Consider the following 11,367-nt stretch of genomic DNA (forward strand, 5'->3'; position numbering starts at 1 on the left):
TAAGATTAATGGGGATACATTGGGGAGAAAAAGAATAAAACTGAAAAACTTTGCACATACTTGTTAAAAACATACAACTTACAGTTACTACACTCTGACTTAGATCTTTATAAAACTCACCAAGAACTTTAAAATGTCTATGTGAAGTTAAGTTTATACATAAACTAAAATGATCTAGAAAAGTGGAATTAATGGTAATCTTTGTGAAAGTGTAAAATCTTATATATTAGGTTGAGGAATAATTCATGAGTGTTTTTAAATAATTTCATTCAAGCATTACATGCAAGACTATACAATACTTCAATGCATGAACACATTACACCCAAAACATTTATTATGATACTTTATTTCATGTAATACCTAGGTATATAGTATGCATTGTTTTAAACGAAATTGCAAGAAATTAAATGCGAAAAGCAGATGGTGTCGAAAATGCTCGATTTTGTCCACTTGACATTCCATGTAATGAAAATGAAAGCAAAAATTAAAGACATATGAAAATCAAACACACCATCTATTAGAGCAAAAAATTATCTACCAAATGACATGAAATATTTTGCGAAAGCGTTTCATTTATGAATATATTTTTTTAACTTGAAAAAACGCTCACGAATTATTCCTCAACCCAATACATAATTGTGACAACAATATCAGGCCATAGTTTTTGTTGCTAAGTGACACCAACAAACATAGCATTATAAAAAGATGACTGGTTTTCATATATCCCTGTAGGAAGAAGCTATGTTAATTTTGAATAGAAACGTCTAATTTGAATCTTGTAACTTCAATATGAATGTATTTGTATATGTTTTGACAATCACTTTCTAAACTTTAAGTGTCATGGTGTGATGTACCTGTTTATATCTCAGTTACTGATTTAAACATGTAATGAAAGCTGTTTAATTATAATTTCTGTTCTTTCTCATCTGTGTAAAACATTATTGTTTTCAGTTCAGTGGAGACTCCCATACTGGTTAAAACAAAGTTATAATTATTAGGATGCTTAGCTTGATGATTTATTGCTAGAAGGAAATATTGTTGTGAATTTGTGAACTATTACTGTCACAATTAGTCAATTTTTTGTTTAAGTTTTTGAAAAGCTTGCTGTATTCTTGTATATGTCATTTGATTTGTGACATTTAACTTGGAACAAGTTAAAGTTGGATTAGTTCAAAACTTTGAACTCTACTGTATCAAGTTTCCTTTTGCTAACTAGGATGCTGTTTGCTGTTATCCTTAGGCCTTTTAGGTTGAAATGTTCACTTACATGGGCAAGTAAAATTATTGAAAAGAAATTAAAACTTATTACATATATTAATTTAAACCTTTTGATTAACAGTTAAGAGATAAAGCTGACTTGTTGACAATTTTGGTATGCTAGAAAAGTTATTTCTATTGTGTGTATACCAGGAATCCTAAACACAGAGAAATTGCATGTGGTGTTTTTCAAATTCCAAATAAAATTTTTATTTTTGTAAAATACATTGAAAGTTTTACTAGAATGTAAATAGTGATTTAGATAAGCATTTTTTAATTCTTTCTTAAAAAAAATCACAATGAAATTTTTCAATTTTCAAAGATCCAAGTTTGTATGTCACATAAAAGTAAGGTATTCTATTTTGCAAAGTCTGTGTAATATCTATGAAATTTATTTCAAGTTGAAACAATTTTGTTTAGTTGTTTTTTTTCACCATGCAATTAAACAGGTGTGTTGAGTCAGTGTGCTCAGCCTTTTTCATTTAAATTGTTTAATACTACATAGAAATTAAACATTAGAAAGCAATACTGACACTTGTAATATCAATCAGAACTTGATTGAAATAAGACTTAACCATTGAGCTATGATACAATGTTCTGATAACTCTGTATGTGTCAATTTCTTGTTCTTGCATTTCTTGAACTATAATTTCTGATATGATGACTCATCTCCATACACATTAACTGTTGGCCTCTTGAAGTCACACCTGAAAGAATTGCATGCCACCACTCTTGTAAAACTTTCATCTAAAATTCATTTGAAAACACTAGAAATTGCACTACTGCTTAATAACATATGGTGCAGCAAAACTCTACCAATAGAATTGCAACACACCTCTCTGTGCAAATGCTTTCTTGACATTCATGCATGAAATTTAATTTCTTTTATTGTTGCATTCATCCTAAGATGCAGAAATGTACTGAAGTCATTTACATCAACAACTTTATATTTTCTACTTTTCAATATGAATTCACTGATTAATTAGAATTCTTTCTATACTGATGCAAGTACAATTGTCATTCACAATTACCAACAAAAGTATTTGTTTTTTGAGCTCATGGGATCCATCTTGCATCACAAAAATGACTCGCAGATTGACAAATACTAAATAGAATGAAGAAGAGTAACATAACATCATCTAATAAATGTAGTTCATGCTGCCACCTGGACTGTCTTCTTCCACACCTGGTATACATTTGTTGAGTAAGAAATGGAGTGACTTTTTTCACCCAACACTTTTCTACCTACCAAATATCTCTCAACTTTTTCAACCTTCTTTACCTTCTACTCACTGTTTTATGTCTTATCCTTCTTGCCTTAGCAGGCAATATGTAAAAATTGCTGTTTAGATATAATTTGTTATTCTTCAATAATAATTAACTCATAATCCTTTGTGTTTGGACATTATTTATTACTTCTTCCACATATGTTATTTAAAATTATTTTGCTGCTCCCTAACTTGTACTACATAAACTGTAATATTTATTCATAGTTACTTATTCTTAGCATATATCCTATAACATATTGTGTTTAATCATAGTTCATCTTTCCTTTGCATGTACACAGTGATGCTAATGATTGGTTGTATTTACTTATTCCTTACTATTTAAACATTGACATTAATGTTGAGTTACAGTTCATTGCTCTTTCACATGTAACACACAGTTGTTGCTACTTCATTTTAGTTTAGTACTCCTTAATATATTCACATAGAAGATAATGTTTCAGTTTTGTTGCTTACTTCTTCACATGTGCTCATGGTAGATAATGCTTGGTTTTGGTTGATTATACCTTGCCATAATTTTAAATCTTGGTTCTAGTTTCTTATCCTCTACTATATACACCTAGAAGATAATACTTAATCTTGGTTAGTTATTCCATGCCATGCACATGTTCATGTTTATTTCTAATTCTTACTTCTCAACATGTTCATGTAGAAGATATTGTTTTGATATATTGATATATTTATTACTTCTTCACATATAGCTCATTAGGGTTAATGTTTACACAATTAATTTCCCCTTACTGTGTTCTACTTTGTATATATCATTTAGTCATGGTTCATTAGTCCTTTCTATTTACACAAGAGTTGATTTTTAGAAACAGTTATTTATTCCTAACATGTATACTTCAATGTTAATTTTATTCTAGTTCATTGCTTCTTCACATATCTCACACAAAATATGTTGTTTACTCCTTATGTCACAAGGAAGGTAGTGTTTCATTACTCCTTAACATGTACACCTCATAGATGATGCTTGGTCTAGATCCCCTTTGATATGCAAACTTAGACTTAATTTCCATTACTCCTTCAAATGTACAAGAGATAATATTTTGACATCTTTTATACTTCATTAACTTGCAACATTTTGATGATGACATATGAACTTCATTATTCCTTAACCTACCCCTTCAATGTGTAATGTTTTCTCATGTTTTTTATTGCTTAATGTGTACCCACAAATGATAAACTTCAGTTCCTGTAATATTCTGTAATTTGTTAATTCTTAACATTCAGTAGGTAATGTTTCATCTTTGTTCAATACTCCTTAACATGTCCACGTAGTGTATAATAACTAGTTCTGGTTATTTAGTTCTTTGTGTACTACATGCTGAGGTACTTGTCCTTTGTCCAGGTTATGAAGTTAAAAATATTTGGAGGTGGATGTTATGATAAATAATATAAATATTCTAACTTTCACACAATTTATTAATAACATATTATTACAGTATTCATTATTACATCATCTAAAGTGATGTATAAGGTTTAAAAACTCTATGTGTGTTCTTGAAACACGGTATACACTGTCATGTGACTTTATAGATAGAGGTAGTGGCCAAAGTAGGGGCAGTATGAGTGCTTTCTGTTAATCTTTTTCAACACCCAGTTCTAAATGCCCTTCCACTGTGAATAATTAATTGATTGTTGATGGCTGCAGAAGTGCATTATGTGCTAAATTGAAGGGTTCATGTCAAAGTAGGAAGTGAGCATAACCCAAGAAACAGTTCCTCATACTTAGTTATGGTGGCTGTTTGAGTAAAAACTTTCGATGAGTCTGTGTAGTGTTCCAAGGGTTCAGGATGTAGTGTGGGATATAAAATGTGCCCTAGATTTTGGAGGTGACTGTACAAGTAGGATCCACATTGTTGTGGGGATACATTATCTACCAGTCTTAATCTCCATTTACTAGTCTTACAAAAAGAAATTCATAAAAGTAAAAATCATCAAAAGAGATATAAATTAGGAGAGAGAGATGCAGGTTTATAGACATATAAACCTGCATATATATATCTTGAGTTAAAAACAATTTAATGAATTCCATAGAATTAAAGCAATTTAGAATTCATCCTTTTACTTCTGTTAAGATAACTGTATTATGAGAAATTATTAATGAAGAAACCAATAGACTTCAACAAGAGAACATTTATATTTTGAAATTAAGAACATTATATGCTTATGGATTAAACCAAGAATTTAAAAACTCTGTTGCTCTGAATTTCAGTAATGATTACTATATTGCAAAGTTTTTCTTTATAGATAGTTTTTTTCATAAAAGTAAAAAAATAAGAGGTAAAAGTGAAAATGAATTAAAATGGTTGATTTTTTTTTAGAATTTTATAGTAATTTACAGAATGTTTTTCTACTAGTAATGTATGTAAATGTTTTTTTCTTAAAAAGACTTATTAACTGAAATAAGAGCAGTAATTTTTATAGTTAAAAATTTCGATTTTCTAAATGATCACAGAAAACACTTTAACATAAAATATGGATTAAAGTTTATGATTTATCAAGCTTTGTATAGAGAAACAACAAATTAAGACTTTATATTTGGTAATTAATTTTATACATAAAGTAGTCAATGACCTGCAGATATCTAAAATTATTCATCAGTATATAAAAAATTTTTTCCTTGTAAAAATTTAAAGCACACAATTCCAATTGATCCACTGTTATTCAATCGTAAGAATTTTTTAACTAATTTAAATGTAGATGAAGCTAGTAATGTACCTTGTGTGTATGAAAATAGCTTATTTATTGATGCTTTTCATAAACATATTATTGGTGGTAACTTGGAAAATATAAATTTCATACATAATTTGCATAAAATTGTAGAAAGAAGGATACTGGTAATATTTATTATCAATCAATTTTAAAATAAACAAAATTAATTCAGATTTTAAAATCAGCACTCAATATTATTTAATAACAAATAACTTTGAGGCCTAAACAAATTAAACATATATTACTATTAACACAAAATGTGTACTTCTGTGTTGCTATAGTTGATAGCATATATATATATACTATATATATAGTTTCATTTATTGAAAAAAATGAACTTATAGTTAATCCCATTTATCATTAAGATTTTGAGGGAATTATTAGTAATTTTATATTTCTGAACCACATGCTTTTTACAAGATTTATAACTATTTATTATTCAATTGCAGATGAAATTTCTCAGTTTGGTTTTAATGTAACCAAGTCATCTTATGGAACCCCACAAGCTCATACTGCTGAGAAAAATATATTTGGAAAGTCTGCACAACCATTGTCATCATTTAGTAGTCAAGCAAACCAATTAAAATTGCTTGGATCATCTGAACAGTCTTCTCCATTTTCTGAAAGGTCTTCTGAGTCATTATCATTGTTTGGACAACCTAATATGGCTCCATCTTCATCTGAAAAACCATCAGATCAATTACCATTCTCTAGTAAATCAGCAGAAAACAAATCTTTATTTGATTCAGATGTGTTAAATAAAAGATCAGGATTCTCCTTTACAGAACAACTGTCTGCTGCAAGACAAGCTGGTATGACTATAAATTCTTATCAAAAAGTGACAAGTCAAAGTATTGAAATGACAAGCATATTATACACACCATTTGCAGATCTCAAGAATGCAGAAAAAGAACAGTTTAACACACCTACGTTTATACTAGGGAAGATACCCTTACGACCACCTCCAAAGGAACTTTGTTGATAAATATTTAGTTAACCAAATATACATTTCTGCATATGTTGATAATGTTTCAGTAATTGAAATATTTTAGGTAGTTATAAAGCTCAGAAGTGAATGTTACTTTTAAATTGATGATTTGAACTAAATATTAATGATTTGTTTGTTTTAAATATAATACATGAAGAACTTCATTATAGTCAAGTAATCTAGAAATGAAATTTTGTTTGCATTAAATATAAGTAATTTTTGTTGTATTGACGTGCAGAGGTTAATCCTGTCACAATAGATGTATGTATTAGAATGCAATGAATATATGTATCTATATTGCTTAGGCAGTATTTCAAATATGTTTAGTGATTGTGAGAATTACATGAAGAATTAACAGTTTATTTTACAACCTAATTTTAAAGAGAAATGCAAAAACATTCTGAATAAACCAACAGTTATTGGGAAGAGCCAAACAAATTAGTATGTGAAATAAAGAAAAATATTTTCTGAGAAGGTATCCTCATAATTAACCAGTTAATTGTGTATATTGAAAATATGTTAATGAGAGAGAATTATAATTCATTCGTGTGGAAGATTAAAGAACATAATGTTGTTCTGAAATGTCAGGAAAATGTAAGAATTTAATAGGCTCTGGGCCAAATATATCAAAAACATCAATCCATCTAGGGGTATTATGAGATTATATTTTTTTAATAGAAAAATCATTTGAGAATTTGGGCACTCCCTAGCTCCAAGGTTCAACAATATATAAAATGGTGCTTCAGATGTAAGGTTCTCATAATATTTTAATGCTTATTTATATAAGCCTATTGCCAAGTGTAGGATTACAATAGAGTGACTCAATCAAATTAAAATGAAGCCTTAAAACTTGATTCGTGCTGTGCAAGGGTCGTGGATGGTTAGAATTGTTTCACTTATAAATCCAATTCCACAATCACTCTTCTGCCTAGCAATGGTTGCTAAGCAACAAATATATTATAAGAATTTGCATTTAATCAAACATGTAGTGATATTTAGAAGTTTTCCAAGTTTACTGCATTGTTTTTCTCACATAAAAAAGAAACATAACAGTTTGAAAATACTTTTTACCAACAGCATTTTTGCCATAGTAACTGCTATTTGAATTATGTATGTGCCTACTTCATAGACTTAAATAATTTATCATTGAAGTACATTGAAAATATATTTCCTCACATTGAATAAGACATGGAGGCATTTGGAATAGTGCCATAGCAACTGTTGCGAAGCAAAATTTCATCATAGCAACAATCTATCTATTTTAAGGATAGCTTCATACCATTACCAAGATTTTTGTTTTATAATGTTGTAGATAATTGTTATTTTATTATTTAGCTCATCTGAAAAATGACTCATGGAAAATAAAATTGTATTTCTCATTCATATTGAGTTTGAAAGACATTTCCTCAGTTACCAGATTTTTCACAATACCTAATACAGAAAAATGGAATGATACTGAAAGTTCAAGATCAGGGGAATTTTGATAGAAATCAAACTGTCGGTATCCAAGCACAAGGAATAACACATAAACATATATATATATATATATATATAATATGAATTACTAATATGTCAGTAGGCAGCCATATATTATTATATGTCACTGAAATGTTTTTTTCAACATACAGTTTAAAAATCACATTATAGATTAGGTCTGTTAGCTTGATATTGTGAAAAGCATGATCAGTGTCTTCATCAGGTAATTTGTCATCTTCCATCTTCAGTTTGATGTACATCAGTTCTTCAGGAAGTTGTGAACCCATTGACCAGTTATAGCAATGTTGTCCTGTTGTATCGAACTTCCATCTGTGATTTCGTGGTTCCAACACTTGGGACTTGGCATGATCTGTACAATTCAAAATACAGATTTCAAATTTGCCCTTTTAAAATGCTTTAGCAGTGACAATTTGTAAGTTGGAAGGAGACATGTCATTGCCCTCATAACTTGACATCAGTGTATGAGGGATTCCTTTACATACAACAAAGAAAATGCCTAGCTGAGCAGTTATCTTGTCTGCAATTGTTGAAGTTTTTCTAAACATGAAAAGTGTCTCAACAAACACTTCTTGTTTGTTCTGGATCTTCATGGCAGAAATTTTTCCACATCTGACAAATGCACTGACTGTGTTGTACCTTGTCAATGCGTGAAGTACTGAATATGCCTTGGAGTGTTGAGCTCCATGTTTGATAATGATAGCATTAACATCCAAAATATCTCGTATTTATAGTCCTGGTATCAAATGTGATGCTCTTCTGCATAGCTTTGCCATATTGCAGTTGTAACATTAAAGCATCTATGCCGGGTGATCTTATTATAATAATATTTTGAGTTGTTAACACAAGCATATGAATGGTAAAGGATTAAGTGAGTGTCTGCTTCTTCCTCAGTAAAGCGTAAGTTATTTTCCATTAAGCTCACTGTTTCATTGTCTGGAATTGTCAGCTTTGTGACATCTTCTCCACTCGTATAATATGTGCAGTGACCTTGAAGACTTCTTGCATAAGTATATTTTTTGACATTGCAACGGGTTTACCATTATACGTTTATTTTAATACCTACGTTTGTTTCAGTATAGTTTTATTTATATATGAGACATGTATTGTACATTTACCGCCTGTTCTATAAAATTGTAGGAAAGTCTTGATAGTAAAAATCAACAATATTTGTTTTACAAAAGCGCTAGCGTTCGCACATTCTTGAACATTTTAGAAATTTGCCCTAAGCTAGAGAAACCAACGCACGAAGATGTAGTATTACTAAATATTCGTCATCTGCAGTCGGTGTACTGTAGGCCTCGGAAGCTATAATTGTGATTAATGCCTATTAATCGGTTGATTGATTGATTGATTGATTTAGTGTTTTATGGCACAAAGCAGCGAGGCTATCTGCGCCAGACATTCGGTAAAAATGTAAAAAATAAAATAAATAAATAAATGTAGTAATAGACATAAATGGAACTGAAGGTAAAACAAAAAAGTATAAAACCAATGTTGACACCTAGTCTACAATGTTAAGATAGAAGGCAGAGTATAAGAAGTTGTAAGGTATTTACTCTAGCAAAAAGGTAATGATCATAACCCGCCAGGAAGATTAACAGGTAAGTTCAAGAACCACCGTCAATCACCTGAAGTTGGCCTTTCCAGTCCTGGTTCTGGGTTATGTGTCATAGCAGCTATTATCAAAATGTAAAAGAAAGTAAAAGTTTTAAAAGACACTCCGCAAAATCGTAATAATGAGTAGCCAAATGTCCAGTAAAAGGATAAAGTCAAGTAAATGGAGTAAAATTTGTAGAAGTAATTGAAGATAAAAGCAAAACGGCAATTAAGACAGAAAATGGCGTAAAAACCAATGTTGACATCCAGTCAACAAAGTTGTAAGAACTACCTGTAGCAGAATGGTAATGATCGTAACCCGCCAGGAAGACTAACAGGTAAGTATAAAAACCACCGTCAGTCACCTGAAGTTGGTCTTTCCAGTCCTGGTTCCGGGTTATGAGTCAATATGGCCAGTACTAAAAAGTTAATTAGTAAAAGTGTGAAATGATATGCAGTAAAGTATAATAACAACTCGCCAGGATGACTAACGAGTAGTTCAAACGGATAGTTCAAACAGGAGCGTTAGTCACCTGAAGTTGGCCTTTCCAGTCCTGGTGTCGAGTTATTTAATGTTCTGGCTATTGTCCAATGTCAAATTGAATGAGAGAGATTAAAACTGTAAAAAAGGAACCACAATTAAAAGGTGTAATGAATAAACATGCAACACTTAAATGAGATTAAAAGGTTAATGGCCATTAAAAATTAAAAACATTATCAAGGTGGACAGAGTCACCATCACCAATAACTCTGTCCAATGTTACAGATTGACCCTGGGAAAAAATATGTTTAAAATATTGCCGTCGTTGAGAATTGTAACGATGGCAAGAAAGTAAAACGTGGCTGATAGTGATTTGAGTGTTACACAAATTACACATTGGTGCATCAGTTCCAGATAAAAGAAAATGATGAGTTAAAAAACTGTGACCAATGCGTAGCCTAGTGAGAACAACTTCCTCCTTCCGAACTTTACGGAAGCTAGATGGCCAAAGTCCAATTTTGGGTTTGATTTGAAAAAGTTTGTTGTCACGTTGCTCACTCCAAGTGGACTGCCAGCTGGCACGGAGCCGACCCTTGAAGATAACACCATAGTCCATGTAAGGAATAGGCATAGGAGTGATGGTGCTGAAGCAGACATATTTAGCTGCCATGTCTGCAAGCTCGTTCCCGCGAATACCAACATGGCCTGGTATCCAGAAAACTGGATTGAAGTAGCTGCTAATGAGAAACGGGCCAGTCGGTTACGAATATCAGCGAGAATAGGATGTGAGCCAACGTGTAGCGATTCCAAGGCAAGTATAGAACTAAGCGAATCAGTATAAATAGTGCAGTTGGAGTACTGCTCAGCTGCAATATGATCCAGGGCAAGAGATATGGCATACAGTTCAGCAGTGAACACAGAAGCTGTAGAAGGGATTCTGCGTGCAACTACTGATCCATAGCAAACCATAGCAGAGCCCACTGAATTACCTGATTTGGAACCATCTGTATAAATAGGAACTGAATGATTGTTTGAAAGATATTCATTGAATAAAAGACGGTACTTCCAATCTGGAGTATCTGCCTTTTTTAGGTGACTGAAAGAAAGGTCACATTTGGGGGCTGTAATAAGCCATGGTGGGATGGGCCGACCTGTGGAACATGCAATGTTATCAAGGACAGACCCAATTCATCCAATTGCTTCCGGATGCGAAGGCCAAACGGAGCAATGACAGATCGTCTGTTCTGAAAAAGTACTGCCCACCGAGGAAGGAAAACACATTTCCAGGTGGGATGCTTTGGTAAGGAATGAAGTTTCAAAGTATATTGTAAAGATAGTTGCAAACGGCGAAGGTGTAGAGAAGGTTCATGAGATTCAATGTATATACTTTGAACTGGAGAGGTACGGAAAGCCCCAGTGCAGAGTCGAAGTCCTTGGTGATGAACGGGGTCCAGCATCTTTAAGGCTGAGGGTCTGGCAGAGCCATAGACCATTGATCCATAATCGAGTTTCGATCTAATAAGAGCACGATATACCTTTAACAT

General features: G+C 31.7%; 1 protein-coding gene across 1 annotated transcript in view; it reads left to right on the forward strand.

Moving 5' to 3' along the window:
• Window positions 1–7,632, forward strand: part of LOC143252961 (nucleoporin NUP42-like) — a 58,104-nt gene extending 50,472 nt beyond the window's left edge. The window contains exon 6 of the mRNA XM_076505915.1: window positions 5,711–7,632. Coding sequence (XP_076362030.1) covers window positions 5,711–6,243 — 533 coding nt within the window. The 3' untranslated portion in view covers window positions 6,244–7,632. The remainder of the gene's footprint in view (window positions 1–5,710) is intronic.
• The last annotated feature ends 3,735 nt before the right edge of the window (window positions 7,633–11,367 follow it).

This window comes from Tachypleus tridentatus, chromosome 6 (genome assembly GCF_004210375.1).
Source record: "Tachypleus tridentatus isolate NWPU-2018 chromosome 6, ASM421037v1, whole genome shotgun sequence".
Lineage (NCBI taxonomy): Eukaryota > Metazoa > Arthropoda > Merostomata > Xiphosura > Limulidae > Tachypleus > Tachypleus tridentatus.